General features: G+C 34.0%; 1 protein-coding gene across 1 annotated transcript; it reads right to left on the reverse strand.

Moving 5' to 3' along the window:
- Positions 1-531: 531 nt before the first annotated feature.
- On the reverse strand, positions 532-14,495 carry LOC127870833 (uncharacterized). Its single transcript, XM_052413363.1, has 5 exons — positions 14,319-14,495; positions 12,537-12,623; positions 9,360-9,476; positions 8,596-8,739; positions 532-1,339 (listed from the first exon to the last, which is right to left on the reverse strand). Exons 1-5 carry the CDS (start codon positions 14,341-14,343, stop codon positions 1,203-1,205), a joined length of 510 nt encoding a protein of 169 aa, XP_052269323.1. The 5' UTR covers positions 14,344-14,495; the 3' UTR covers positions 532-1,202.
- Positions 14,496-17,275: the final 2,780 nt, after the last annotated feature.

The raw sequence follows: 17,275 nt of genomic DNA on the forward strand, positions 1-17,275 counted from the left end.
AAATTGTCGGTGTCAATCTTCCAACTACCTTCTCTCTACTGCTACTGCCTAACACTTGAGACGTAGATAACGTATCTGCTAACACGTATTTTTATAAATATGCAATTACACTTATATACAATATTTGCAATAAATATGAAATGTTTGAAAAATTATTAAGGTGTTACGTGTTCATTTCGGCTTTTCTTATCAATTATATTGCCACAGGACTGTATCGATATGTTTGACGTTACTGTAACCGTTGCTTTCAACAAGTCAGTATGCATGAGCGGAAAATCCCGAATATAAACAGTAACACTCAACTGGTCTATTTATTCTGCCTAAACTCCGTACTTCTTACTGCACATGAAGTTACTTACATTTATATAACTCCTGTCGACTCATGTTGGCTCGAATACGCGAAGCTCAAACTGCCTGTTTGTTGAAATTCTCACCAAAGGACCAAATTTTTATTGCTTTACTACGGCTGTTAATCTCACTTTTTGAGATGCATTTATTAACATTTATTAACAAATGTCAAATAACATCGTGGATGCTATAAAGATACAAGTGAAATGACACATTACTTAAGTGGTTAACCTTTGGTGGTTACCGTATGACAGTTCTGTCGCAATAAAACACACAAGCTATGCAAATTAATAATAAGTTGTCAGTTTAATAAATACAAACGACGTAGACGGTTGTTTACTATAAACATGTGACTAAACTAACTGTGATATTAATGTGTTGTCGCCAGTGTACAATCTATACAACACAAACTTAGAAAACATAAATATTGATAATAAAAAATCAATTTAAAAAAATGAAGAGAAAGGTTTCCTCTTATCAAAACTGCTGCATGAATGCAAGTCTGTTGTGCGTAATCTTAAACAATAATGTTTCAAATAGCATGCAAGACTTGTTCTCGATTTTTACAGAAATAACTGCAATGTCTGGTATATATTTTGGGGGGTTATTTTTGCGCCCGTTAAAATATATGTTTTCCATCATGATAGGAAGACGCATTACTCTAAGAAAGTGAGACGTGCCTGTTTTAAAAACAAAACATGTTTTTCAATTGTATATAGTCCGTCTAAAAGTATTTATTGTAATTTAGCTTAGTGCACACTATGTGGCGAAGGTTCACCAAAAGTGATCCTGTTCATCTTCTTTTGAATTGGTGTCTCCCTGTTAAGTCTTGCAGTGTTTTGATATGTCTAGCCTCATTTCTTGGGCTGTGCTGGTTTATTCTTTTTATCTTTATCTTTCTTCTTGTCTTTTGACTTCGCCTTCTTCCCTTTGCCATCCGGGTCATCGAACACAGAGGCCTTGCTTAGTCTATCTTTCGGGTTCAATGAATCTTTAAAATAACAATGTAAGTATGTACTGCTACTCCAAAATATTTGTATCGATAAATAAAGCGAAACACACTTACTTGAGACATAATCTCGTTTTCGTAGTGTCAGCTGTGTAAGAATATGTACTCAAAAATATAGGATGTCTGATTCTCGCCCTGTCTTGGTGCCCGTGTCTGATTTTTTTTTTAATGGTAACAGTATTGTTATTTCAAACTACACAAGCTATTTTCACAAGCAAGTTTAAATATAGTTTGTCATCAATTTAAGCTCGAAGTGCGATATGTCTCATAACTCATTTATGTATTTTGATCTTTGAGTTTTTTCTTTTTTATGTTCAAGTATTGAATTCTTGTCTCAAACTAGAGCACTTTCTTATTGAACTTTTGACAGTAAGACTGTCAGGTGGAACGTTCCCATAATTGTTTTTTTTCTGTACCATTTTCAGATTTAAACTTTATTTTGAAACGTTACTAACATATACGACCATGAAGGCATATAAAAATACTATAATATAAAATAACAATAGTTTATAACACTCAACAAATCACAACAATGCTATAATGTTTATTCAATGGCATACATACATCTGCAACACTATCGTATAAACTGGAACTGATTGCACTTTTTAAAATAGTGAAATGTATAAATCAAAGAATGAAAAGGACTTGTTCACAAATTGGCGATTTTCGAAAGTGGCGATTTTCGAAAGAATTGTGATAGATTCCCACAAAAAGAATACATTATGTTAGAACAAGCGAAATAATGCTGTATACGAAAAATGTAAAAATTATGGGTTCTTAATGGATATAAACAAAATAAATCGGTAAATAAATAAAGCATCTGTAACACCTTTTTCGATAATTTGGAAAATAATCATATAACTAACGTAGCTTTTATAATCAATTTCGAACTTTTATTAGGTGTTTCTTCTAAAGGTCCGGGGAACGTTTTTTCTTGCTTTTGTAATAATTTACGACTATTAAAATATAGATTTGCTAGTCACGGTCCTTAACGAATTTTTCTTTAATACAAAAATCTATGAACAAGTCCCTTTAAATATGATATCTTGAAAAACATGTTAAGCTTCTTAACAACACAAAAGTGAATACTGGACACTATGAGACGCCTTTTAAGAGGTGAAGTGAATACTTGACAGTATGGGAATACATTTAAAAAGTGAAGTGAACACTGGACGGTATGGGACTATATTAAAGAAGTGAAGTGAATACTGGTCAGTATGAGACAACTTTTAAGAATCGCAGTGAATACTGGAAAGAATGGGTCTATTTTTAAGAGTGAAGTGAATACTGGACAGAATGGAACTACATTAAAGAAGTGAAGTGAATACTGGACATTGTGAGACTACTTTTAAGAAGTGCAGACATACTGGAAAGAATGGGTCTAATTTTAAGAAGTGAAGTGAATACTGGACAGAATGGAACTACTTTTAAGAAGTGAAGTGAATACTGGACGGAATGGAACATATTTTAAGAAATGAAGTTAATACTAGACAGAATGGGACTACTTTTAAGAAGTGAAGTGAATACTGGAAAGACTGGGGGTACTTTTAAGAAGTGAAGTGAATACTGGACAGAATGGAACATATTTTAAGAAGTCAAGTGAATACTGGACTGAATGGAACCAATTTTTAAGAAGAGAAGTGAATACTGGACAGTTTGGGACGACTTTTAAGAAGTGAAGTGAATGCTGGACAGAATGGAACTTATTTTAAGAAGTGACGTTAATCCTAGACAGAATGGGACTACTTTTAAGAAGTAAAGTGAATACTGGACATAATGGAACTAATTTTAAGAAGTGAAGTGAATACTGGAATAAATGGAACTAATTTTTAAGAAGTGAAGTGAATATTGGACAGTATGGGACTACTTTTAAAAAGTTAAGTGAATACTGGACCGTATGGGACTACTTTTAAGAAGTGAAGTGAATACTGTACAGAATGGAACTACTTTTAAGAAGTGAGCTGAATACTTGACAGAATGGGTCTCATTTTAAGAAGTGAAGTGAATACTGGACAGTATGAGACTACTTTTAAGAAGTGAAGTAAATACTCGACAGTATGAGACTACTTTTAAGAAGTGAAGTGAATACTCGACAGTATGGGACTACTTTTAGAAGTGAAGTGAATACTGGACAGAATGGAACTAATTACAAGAAGTGCAGTTAATACTGGAAAGAATGGGTCTAATTTGTAGAAGTGAAGTGAATATTTGACAGAATGGAACTACTTTGAAGAAGTGAAGTGAATACTGGACAGTATGGGACTACTGTTAAGAAGTGATTCGAATACTGGACAGAATGGAACTAATTTTAAGAGGTGAACTTGAAGTGAATACTTGACAGAATGGAACTAAATTATAGAAATGAAGTGAATACTGGACAGTATATGACTACTTTTAAGAAGTGAAGTGAATACTGGACAGAATGGAACTACTTTTAAGAAGTGAAGTGAATACTGGACTAAATTGAACTAATTTTATGAAGTGAAGTGAATACTGTATAGTATGGGACAGCTTTTTGAGAATTGAAGTAAATACTGGACGGTATGGGACTACTTTTAAGTAATTTTAAGAAGTGAAGTGAATACTGGACAGAAGGGAACGAATTTTAAGACGTGAAGTGAATACTGGACATAATGAAACTAATTTCAAGAAGTGAAGTGAATACTGGACAGTATTGGACTACTGTTAAGAAGTGATTCGAATACTGGACAGAATGGAACTAATTTTAAGAGGTGAACTTGAAGTGAATACTTGACAGAATGGAACTAAATTATAGAAATGAAGTGAATACTGGACAGTATATGACTACTTTTAAGAAGTGAAGTGAATACTGGACAGAATGGAACTACTTTTAAGAAGTGAAGTGAATACTGGACTAAATTGAACTAATTTTATGAAGTGAAGTGAATACTGTATAGTATGGGACAGCTTTTTGAGAATTGAAGTAAATACTGGACGGTATGGGACTACTTTTAAGTAATTTTAAGAAGTGAAGTGAATACTGGACAGAAGGGAACGAATTTTAAGACGTGAAGTGAATACTGGACATAATGAAACTAATTTCAAGAAGTGAAGTGAATACTGGACAGTATTGGACTACTGTTAAGAAGTGATTCGAATACTGGACAGAATGGAACTAATTTTAAGAGGTGAACTTGAAGTGAATACTTGACAGAATGGAACTAAATTATAGAAATGAAGTGAATACTGGACAGTATATGACTACTTTTAAGAAGTGAAGTGAATACTGGACAGAATGGAACTACTTTTAAGAAGTGAAGTGAATACTGGACTAAATGGAATTCATTTTATGAAGTGAAGTGAATACTGTATAGTATGGGGCTGCTTTTAAGAAGTGAAGTAAATACTAAACGGTATGGGACTACTTTTAAGAAGTGAAGTGCATACTGGACAGAATATAAGTAATTTTAAGAAGTGAAGTGAATACTAGACAGAATGGAACTAATTTTAAGAAGTGAAGTGAATACTAGACAGAATTGAACAACAAGTTTTCAGAAGTGAAGTGAATACTGGACAGAATGGAATAAGATTTTAGAAGTGAAGAGAATACTGGACAGCATAGGACTACTTTTAAGAAGTGAAGTGAATACTGGACAGCATGAAACTAATTTTAAGAAGTGAAGTGAGTACTGGAAAGAATGGGACTCTTTTTGAGAAGTGAAGTAAATACTGGACAGTATGGGACTTCTTTTAAGAAGTGGAGTGAATACTGGACAGTATGGGACTACATGTAAGAAGTGGAGTAAATACTGAACGGTATGGGACTACTTTTAAGAAGTGAAGTGAGTACTGGACAGAATGGGACTACTTTTAAAAAGTGAAGTGAATACTAGACGGTATGAGACTACTTTTAAGAAGTATAATGAGTACTGGACAGAATGGAACTAAATTTAAGAAGTGAAGTGAACACTGGACAGAATGGGACTACTTTTAAGAAGTGAAGTGAATACTGGACGGTATTGGACTACTTTTAAGAAGTGCAGTGAGTACTGGACAGAATAGGACTACTTTTAAGAAGTGAAGTAATACTGGACAGTATGGGACTGCTTTTAAGAAGTGGAGTGAATACTGAACAGTATTGGACTAATTTTAAGAAGTGAAGTAAATACTGGACGTAATGGGACTTCTTTTAAGAAGTTAAGTGAGTACTGGACAGCATGGGACTACTTTTTAAAGGTGATGTGAGTACTGGAAAGTATGGGACTACTTTTAAGATGTGAAGTGAATTTGGAAAGTATGTGACAACTTTATGTAAGTGAAGTGAATACATGAAAACAAAAGTGTGCTTGAAAACGTGGGATTTTTAAACAGTAAACATGCATGGATTCGTGGAAATGCACGTAAAAGTTGTTTACACTGTACGGGTTTTAGTGTTCAATTTTTGCAGAATTGTTTTGACACGTCTTATTTACTTCAGATGTTTATATTAATATGAAAAAAAAACGTCATAAAATATACTTTTGAATATACTTCATTTATGGAAGAAACATGAATATCTTGTAAATAATCTTGCTTGTTCAATGACTGTACGGAATATGGTTTTGAAAATGACGTAAGTGTAATTTAATGTGATGAAAAGGGACGTTACTCAGTTATACATTATTTGGCATTTAAACCTAGACCAATAGTGCCGTCGGTTAATTTGTAACATATTATAACTTTTTAATACAATTATTTTGAAAAATAAATGAATACGGGGTTGATACTGTTGGTTAAAACCGAATCGTTAAAACCTGATGCGTTTTTCAAAATAGACATAAAATCAGAAATCTGAAGCGTTCTTCGTCGTTCATTCCCATCAAACATGCGCATATGCAGTCCTTACGAACTGGCCGATATTGGCCTCATATTGGCATGCCAAAATGCCACTATACATACCATATGGGACAAATAATACAGTACTGTTAGGAAAATACACGTTACTGTTTTTAATTTGCAAAAAATAATGTTTGCGCTTGTAAGTGAGAACACTACCCGAAGGTAACGCATTGCCTATAATCACACAGTAAGGTTTTACATTTAACATGTATATGAACCAATACGTTTTAGTCATTACGATGGTATCTTGCAATATCAATGTTACATATACATGCATGCATATATCGTGTGTTATCGTGCAGTTCTGTTGTGCATGTGTAATTAATTTGATCTATGTCAGTTTGATAGTATTGTCAATTTGTAACACCATGCCGGATATGTAACAAGGGCCCTGCCCTGTGTCAAAAAGTGTGTTATTGTGTTTTCTAGATATGTACAAAGAATTATCAAATTTTAATGACGGACATTGACATGTAAGTTAGAGAAGCTGTGATACAATGAGCCCAAGACGGTACACGCAACAAGCACACTGAACTACGATAATGAGTTATGTACGATGGTTTCCTGATTTATGTCGATCAGCTGAATGTCGGTCCCGATGCACATGATGTTGTTTTCGATCGCGACCGTTCAGCTTATCTATACAAATGTCAATTACAAAAATATCGTTGTTTTTATAATGGACAATCTGAACGAACATACGGATGTCAAGACAAGCACTTGACAGAACTCTCAATTTTTGGCTCATCATGGTGCACTTGTGTCAGTTTGTCCGTTTTACGTTGTAGTGCGTCCACAAATTATTTAAAGTTACTTGATTCAATTTTGCGCGAATAAATATTGGAAGATAATCAAAAACATATTAAGAGGGTCATGGACACGCCCATCTTAAACTCGAAGGAACTAAATTATTTTGAACTGTGGAGTTAAGAATGATAAAAGTAATTTATGAAACATACCCAGCAGACACAGTAACGTTCATTCAACGTTGAATCAACGTCAGATTCAACGTTGAAAATTGGATTTATATTTGATTTTGAAAGTTGAGACAACGTTGAGGCATCAACCTTAAATCAACGTCGATATCAACGTTGAATCAACGTTGTTTCAACGTTGAAACAACGTTGACTTAACGTCAATATTTGGTTGAATTTTCATTAATTTCCATTCAATGTAGCGAGGTTTTCCAATTGTTCTATTAGAATAACTGTTAGGACTGTATACAATTAAATCACTACATTGAGTTCATTAATAACACAACACTTTATTTATATTTAATATTCCAAAATAAGCAGTTTTTACTTTTACACTTAATATTTAGTTATTTTCAATATTGCTAGTCAAAAAGCAACTATTGTCCACTAATTGCTGATCTTAATACAACTATAATCCACAATGAAAGATGTTTCGATGTTACTAATTTAAAGCCTAAATTCTAACTAACTAAACTCTTTCCAGCTACAAATTTGTCAGACCCACACTTATCAACATTCACAGCATAAAAAGCTGATAAGCACAGCCGAAAATGTAATCTCTCTTGCAACAGAGCACATTTAATCTTAAACAAACAAACTCTCTCTCTCTCTCTCGAACAATATCAGATATCAGATCCAGCATCCACACCCAAGGTATAATTAATCGCAGTTCGCGACACTCCAGCCAAAAAAAGGATGAAAATCAATAAGCTATCAACACAACAACATGACATAACACTCATACCATACCATAACATAACATTGAATAGCATAGCATAAATTGTCAAATTTGATCAGATGCATTTACACAACATTTAAATGGTAATTAAGAAGCTAATGTATATTCAATGTTGACAGACTGCTTAATATCACTATATACACAATTAAAGTGTTTGAAAATATGAATTTATTAATCTATCAGTTCAAAAAATAATTTCGACCTAAACCAAATATCAACGTTGATACAACGTCGAGTATCAACCAAGCAGAATGCAGACATCCATGTAGTTGTATATTGGTTGAAATAAGGTTTATCGACGTCACGACTAACATTCAACGTTGTTTCAACGTTGATTCAACGTTGTGTGTCTGCTGGGTAAATATTTAATTGCTAAGCACATTTGTACCGACAAACTCGACCTAGGTATCTTTTAAACTTTTTTTGAACCAGTTTCAGGAAGATTGGACATGAAGAATTCTACGTCTGGAGTATTAAAACAAGTTTTTTTACAAAATTTTACATCATTAACTATTTTTAGACCCCACGTGACTTTGCTTCGAACTTTGCCGAGATTTCTTTGCGACAAAAGTTCTTAATAAATTTAAATACGTTTAATAACTCTAACAAAGACACAAAGATTATTTCGTCACCAGATCAAGTCGTTTAAGATAAAAGAAAATAAGTTAACAAGTCATTGTACGCACCTATAAATTCTTGGTTCTCTGACATTGCTACTAACAATGGAATGAATGTGGTCTTATCGGGAAGCACTTCCGGCGGAGGCGGCTCCGTCTTGTCATCTGATCCAGGCGGAGGCGGCGGCGGGGGAGTAGGTTCCTGAACACATGCTGGAACACATTAAACGGCGTATATTTAAACAAATTCTGTGCATTTCGACAGTATTCGTGTTGTGTTTGAGTCTTATAAATTAGACACATTATGCTATCAATCAAACCCGTGACTAAAATTCGGTGTGAGGCAATATAATCAAATAAAAAAATCAATACTGCTATACTTGTCGTGCCTATTGTTTTATTGTCAAACACTGACGCTAAAACACGCACATATATATTTAATGAGCAACACCCATAATGGATATACCCACGACGCGCAGAAGAAACTCTCATTTTAAAATATTGGTATTCACAAATATCCCCCTACCCCGAAAGCCGCATCTAGCAATTTTAACAAGTTGAATAAGGACCCTGAGGCGAGGCCGAATTTAAACCAAAATATATTTTATCATACCACATATTAAGCCCTTTGGGCCTTGAAGTCTGAGATTAGATACAATATTGTCTATACTTATTTTGTCATAAAAGTATTCATAAATAATTTCACGGCTGTCACTAGTTTTCTTACCAAATTTGACACTCGAGGTAAGATGTTGAAGAAATCATAACCTATCGTTCGTTTAATTACTGAAACACTATATTACATTTATGTATGTGTGTGTTGCGATACGTACTTTCTACTTTCAGCAATATGACGGTTTCTCTCTCCTTCAGGTATTCGTAGCCGTACTCGTCCAGGTTTTGTCTCAAGTTCTTCACAGTGCCATGTTCGTCAGATAGCTCGATAACTTCTGGAAAATTGGTAATCCAATTAAATATACAATTATCCAGCGGTAATGTGACATCTTAACAATTGTCGGTCTGATTCAGCGGATGACAACAAACCTGCACAACTTGCGTCGGATTACTGCGGTATTATCATCCCTCTCCATCTCAAAAGAAAAGATCAGCCTCAAGCTCGGCGACAGAAGACTGCCTCAGATATAAACGATATAACCTTTTTAGAGTCATACTGGACACCAGATTTACATGGGAACCCAAGGTTCTCGACCAGAGTTAGTAAATCAAGCGGCTGCAAGGCAACCGCGTGCATGGCAGACTTCATGTATACACAAAGAAAAGGCTAAAGAGAGAAAGAGAGCTCTGTGACAGACTGATGCCCTTAACTTGGAACCTGAAACTTCTCGATTCGGAAATCAGATCCGCCTAGCTGGCATTACCAAGAAAGCCAATGAGAGCAACTTAACGCCATAAGCCATGACTTTTGAATCATATCTACCGTGACAGATTATATGAAAACACCACAAGAAATAGATGATTAGGCATCTTCATCAAGATGCCAGGCCAGGAACCAATGTAGTGTCAGCCTTCAGGTAGGTGGTGCTCCAACTACAAGGCAGAAGACCTGGCAATCCACAACGCTACAAAGACTCTCCGATTGTGGGGAATGGGACCTTACAACGCAGTCTTCTTCACAAATCGCGTACAGCACAACTGGCACTTATGTCTGGCCATGTTGACCATGGCCTGAAAACACTGATTGATATCATTAACGAAATTTCCAAAACAACAGCCGTCGTCCTATAGTGAATTATTGTACACACGAGCCTGTCGGGAAACTAAATGGTGGATAATCGGGCAAAGAAGGCAGCAAACAAGACCGCTTTTGATCGTTCATTTACTATCGTAAGTATTCGGAACGACTTTCATCTACTCGTTTAGCCTTCAGTCGTACCTTTAAACTGGTACGCACTTGTAACTTTCCATTCAGTTCACAACCTGAACCGAACATGTAATAAAATATTGTTTGCCTTCATTTAAGACAAGAATTAGTTTCGGATTTTACACTCTCAAAAGAACATTGGCTTCCGCCATCAGCCTATAGAAGTGTCTTGTTCTTAAAGATCTCGAATCTCGATACGCAGACCTAGACTTGATATACGAACTCTTCTAAACTCTACCGAGTTTATTTTCAATCTTCACTCCAGCACATAAGTACATTGCATATAGGGCAGTTTTATGATGTCAATACGAACGTTCTTAGAAATAGTGACCAAACATATGTTGTCACAAAGTAGAACGCTATGTATTAACATATTTATCAAAACGCTTTTGTCAAAGGTTCCAGTCACGTGAATTACTATATAACTTTAAATTGTTAACAACTCGTTATCCGTTCTTTCTTGTTTCGAAAAAAGGGGAGCATGTGTACAGAAAATTTCATTCATTCAACTATTAGTTGTGTTGTATGAAATTTACAAAACGAAATTAAATATGAAAGTATATGATTACATTTGCCATTTAAGCACGGTCATTAATTTTAATTTTAAAGTGAACGATGGAAACACAATAAACAAAAACGATTCCTAGAAATACCAGATATGTCTGATAGACAAGCTTTTATATTGTTAACGCACAAGTATGCTATCAAACAGTTATTTATATTTCATTAATACCATAATCATACCATTTAAACAGCTTTTATCAAAGAGCGTTTCAAATGGGCAATTGTGACTCAACCATTTAGATAGAAAGAAGTAGAACATAAATTATATTAATTTCATTTGCGATGATATATACCCTTGAAGACTTTTCTAACGCAACTTTTCAAACTTGAATATCTGTGTTATGAGATAAGATTTTGATTAAAAAAATTTAATGTGACCATTTGTCTACATTCTTAGCAAGCTAACGATAAAATCATTTTTTCGTGACGATTGGAAGCTTTTGCACGTGGGGTATGTATAGTTTCGTCTTTTTGCACGTGGAAATAATGCAACGCAATATTATTATAAATTTATTTTGATTTCATCATTTAATGTGGGTTGTTACACTCTAGAAAAACATAACATTAATTTAAAAAAAGGTATGTTTCATATGAATATTCAGAAGCGAAACCGCGCATTTTGGACAATTGCATGCTACCCACCCCAAGTGATAAAACATCCGATCGTAAGCTTGCACCGAATGTAGTCAAATGATCAAATCTACCATTTTGAATGAAAATCTTGACCTATAACGAAGATATTAACAGATATACCTGTATTAAAGTTTGAAAAGTGTTGCGTAAGAAAAGTCTTCAATACGACACTTGCAGGTCACCTGCAATATGTCAAAATGCGCTTTTAAATATTCATATTAGCCATACATTTTGAAAACTAGTTTTATGTTATCCTGATGTAAGAACCCATCTTAAATGATAAAATTGAAACAATTTTAGAATAATATTGCGTTTCACCATTTCCACATGCAACTGATGAAACCGTACATACCCCACGTGCTTAAGCGTCCGATCGTCACGGATGAATGATTTCACCATGAGCTTGCTCGGAATGTAGTCAAATGATCACACGTAAATTTTTAAATCAAAATCTTAGCTTGTAACTGAGATATTCTATTTTAAAAAGTGTTGCGTTATAGAAGTATCAAAGTGTACAGTTTTGACAGAAGTGCAATTCAGAGACGTATCGGTGTATAGTTTTTTTGTCAATTAAATAGAGGATATTTGTTGGATTTAGTGAAATATCGATTTTGATTCACGAGTGATCATAGAAAATACATTTAAAAAAATAATAATTTGCGGTAGGTCGTCCCGAAATGTTATTACATGTAATTTAAAAGGAAGCTAATCCGTATGTTTTTATAAACATCAATGCAGAGTAGTCGCCCTTTGTAAAATTGCCATTAATTGGGGTCACATTTGGGAAACCAAAGATATCTAAATAGTTTATGTATGTGTATATCAGTGTGCCGTTTCATTTTTTGTATTTACACGTCCATTTGCTGAAGTGCTTAAATTTGCTTGCTACAGTGAAAGGACTTGTGTTTTTTTCATAATCATATTTACTCACCTTCGCGGTCAACCTTGCACTTTTTTTTAATTTGGTGCAACAGAACCTCATTTCGGCAATTAATGTTGAATATTCTTCTCTCGTCCTCTGAAATCAATCAATCATTTAATCAATCAAGTAGTCAATCAATCAAGTAGTCAATCAATCAAGTAGTCAATCAATTAATCAGTCAAGCAACTAATAAATCGGTTAATCATGTTATTCAGCCGATCAGATCAGATCGTTTTCTGGCATATCAAACTTTGAATCGTTATAATTATTTTTACGGTTAATTTTGGGTTTACCAATTGTGATTTTATATTTTGAGACAGTCACAAACGAAAGTATCGTTAGTTTTATAATTCAATCAAGTTTCTGCCAAGTCGTTGACAAACAATGAAAATGCGGTTATAAACGAGGTGTATCAAAATATTTAGGCAGAATCTGGGTGAATTAAATTAAATGTAATCATATTTGCCAACTTCTCATGGGCTCGCCTTATTAAAAATACCAATAATTCTTGGTGAATGCTGATTCCATCACTGACAGATACCAGATAGACTGATCATATTACACCAGGTTACCACCATGGAATCTTAATAAACATTCATTCAATAATGTCAATACCAGCGTCATTGCTCCATATCGATTTAAGACCTGTATATCTCGAGCCGATGTTTCCATTTAATGCCGAGGGAAAGCATTCGTTAGCTGCAATCGCATATAGGAACTTCAAAAGCAAAGTGCTTCAACGCGTCCGTACGGTACCAACTGAGATTTAGAGGTTTTGCCAAGTGGCAGATTTAATGGACAAAATTAATGTTACGCAACTTGTAAATTGCATTAGCAAAATTATACACACATCCTATCTTACTTAAGCAGAATGTCCAATCAGTAAAATTTAAGAGTTCGTGATGTAAATCTTTGACATCAATAAGCGTGCGTAAATTACGGTAAGGTAATATATAGTACACTTATAGTACTTTTACTTCGTACTTCCTATAGTCAATTGCTGACTATTACAGGAAGGCCTATTAAAGGCAGATATGGACACTTTCGAGTCCGTACATAAGCATACTAAAGAGATTATCCTACTGTATACCTTCGACAAAATAAAACATTTAGCTATATATTGAGTATATTTATAAAATATTGAGAGTGTAAATATTTATTTTATGCTTTCCGGTAGTTTATCAGTTCGTTTGAAGGATATTGTCATTTAAACCCTCCAGTTGATACTAATTGCACTCGATTAGTCAACGATTGTATGATATTTGATATTAATTATTTCAATTGTTTTGGCTTGCGATCGATTATGACGCTATATGAACGAGGTCATTTTGTTACCGTTCCCAAAGCTTATAAACGTTTTACCTGTATAACTCGAGTTAAACAGAGTTGCAGCAAGGAATCAACAGCAAGTTGTGTTTTCGACTAGTATGCAGAGTTAACTATTCAGAATATAAATGTATACACTGCTATATGCGCATACTGCTTTATTGACAATTTATATGCTGTAAAATTATATTAAACGGATGCAATTTAAAGGTTAAAAATGATTGGCCCATGAATGGGGTAATTCGCCGTGGACTGACAGTAACATAACATAGTAAACTGAAAACGTTGTCTTTCTCATTTTCTTAGTTAAAATACGGACGCAATTTCAACCGTTTGAAATAATGATGGGCCAATACGGTATTTCGTCTTTAGTTAACCTTAACATTGCACAAGGAACCAAAAATGTAATGGTTTATTTTAATCAAAATAATCGAAATATAAATGAAATTAGTTGTTTGTACCTACCTCCATAACGCACCGTCACAAACATTTTACAGAAATTAGTCCCAATTGAATTCCGATGTAAAAAATACTGCAATATTAGATTAGTATTCAACAAGGAAATGGATTGATCACAAACAATGGATTTAATTAAAATATTTATCAATACTTGTACACTTGTTTCAACGGTCTAATGTCTCAATGCTTTAGCCCTATGTTCGATACACAATTGTCACAGTACTTCGGTATTGGTTTCATGTCTAGATATCTGTTACAAGTTGATCGTACGCGACAGTGCTTTTAAAAATAATGAATAAACTCGTCAACTGGTAATTTAATTCAATTGCATACGTAAAATAAAGATTCGTATCAAAGAACCAACTATTGTTTTACTTTTCGTTCATGCATTAAATATAATTGATCTTTAAAGTGTTTATTTTCATATAAATTAGACCCCGAGTACGTAATCAACATAAACCCGAGCGTTAGCGATGATATATTTCATATACTGCTGCTACAAGCGGGTCAATATGACACATGTAATAAACGTTTGGTAAACAGTATTAGAAAACAAATACGACACACATATAAATGCTGGAGAAAAATAGCATTGTTACATGCAATAAAATATCGTCTTATTCAAGGCCAAACTAGAAATATTGTACTATTACACAGCAAAATCGTATTTGAAACCAAAAAGCTAGTTGTTGCATGTTTGTTATAATTTAAATTTCAAATAGTACGACTAGTAAAAACAGCGTCATGTCCATCAACCACTTATTACTCTTAAAATACCACCAAATCCTCTTATTGCACGTCCACTTCAATAACACGCACAACTAGTCTAACTACAACAACTAGAACAATTAGGCTAACTACAACAACTAGAACAATAAGGCTAACTACATCAACCTAAACAACTAGGCTAACTACAACAATTAGAACAACTAGGCTAACTACAACACATAAAATTACTAGGCTAACTACCACAACTAGAATAATGCTAACCTACAACAACTTCAATAAGTGGGCATGCTACAGCAACACGAACAACTAGGCATACTACAAAATACGAACAACTAGACATACTACTATAACACGAACAATGCATAATGAAAAACTTGAACAACTAGGCATACTTCAACAACACGAGCAACTAGGCATACTACAAAAACATGAATAACTAAGCAGATTTCAACAACATTAATAACCTGGCATACTACAACAACATGAAAACTAGGCATACTACAACAACACGAACAACACGAACAACTAGGTATACTACAACAACACGAACAACTAGACATACTAGACATACTACAACAACACGAACAACTAGACATAATACAACAATATGAACAACTAGGCATACTAAAACAACACGAACAACTAGGAATACTTCAACAACACGAATAACTAGGAATACTTCAAAAACACGAACATCTAGGAAAACTTCAAAAACACGAACAACTAGACATACTACAACAACACGAACAACTGGCTTACTACAACAACAAGAACAACTAGGCTTATTGGAACAACTAGAACTTACTAGGCTTCCTACAAAAACGAGAACAAAAATGCTAACTATAACAACCAGGAATACTACAACAACTAGAACAACTATGCTTATTACAAGAAATAGAACAACTAGGCTTACTACAAAAATTAGAAAACCAATGCTTAATATAACAACTAGAACAACTAGGAATACTTTAGCAACTAGAACAACTATGCTTACAACAAGAATTAGCTATCTCTAACAACGCGGACAACTAGGATCACAACATGTGCAACTAGACATACTACAGCAACACAAACAACTAGGCTTATTACAACAATACGAACAGCTAGGCTAACAACGCCAGCACGAACAACAAGGCATACTACAACAACACTTACAACTAGGCTTATTACAACAACAAGAACGACTAGGCTTACTACAACAACTAGGTATTCTACAACAACCACGTTTACTACAACAACTAGGCTTATTAGAACAACTAGGAATACTGCAACAGCTAGGCTTACCACAACAATTTGGCTTTTTCAAACAACTAGAACAACTAGGCATACTATAACAACTATAACAGTAAGGCTAGCTATAACAATTAGGAATAATGTAACAACTAGCAAAACTTGGCTTATTACAATACAAATTTTAGGGTAGGGGTGTCCTACTGAGACTTCCGAAATGTGACCGATATACGATGATACAATACGATAAAAAATATGAACGTTTTATTTTTCAAAATAGCATAGCTTTATTTACAAAATCTAGAATTCGATTAAGCATGTTTAACCTATTTGATACTGATACTTTCAAATCTATATGCATTTATATACAAGCAAATTTCTGATTTCAATACCCATATCTATACTTTGGTGCTCAAAACCATACCCATATCTATAATTTAAGTCGAAAAACACCCCCCCCCATATTTTTGGCACACCCCCATATACCCGTGTTTAGGAAGTTATCCCCCCCCCCCCCGGGGACCGTACACATCATGTATGACTTAACATCAATCAGTTTACTTCGGAGATTTCCTAGAGTGCTAAATAAGTTTAGTTCAAAAGAGATTGATAATTACTACATACAGTTAATGCATTAATGTTTATGTTGCAAGGTAAAGTTAATGCGTGTTTCTGAATTGTTTTCCATGTGCAAATCTTTGAGAAAGATAAATTATGTACCTGTGTAAGCAACTTATTTATTTTCAGAAGCTCCGTTTGGTGTTTATAATATTCATTTGACCCATTAAATTTGATAAAAACCTTTATTATTATATAAGTATGAGTATACAGCCCGTTGATTGCACAATTAAATTCTGCAATCATATAAAACTATTTGAAGTTGAAACATTTAACAACGCACTTCTAATCGCATTTTTTTAACTTAAAAATGACCTTGCCATAAACAAAAATATATTGTTTAATATATTGTATAATATTCTAAATAAAAACCTACAATATTGAGA

Source organism: Dreissena polymorpha, chromosome 3 (genome assembly GCF_020536995.1).
Source record: "Dreissena polymorpha isolate Duluth1 chromosome 3, UMN_Dpol_1.0, whole genome shotgun sequence".
Classification (NCBI taxonomy): Eukaryota; Metazoa; Mollusca; class Bivalvia; order Myida; family Dreissenidae; genus Dreissena; species Dreissena polymorpha.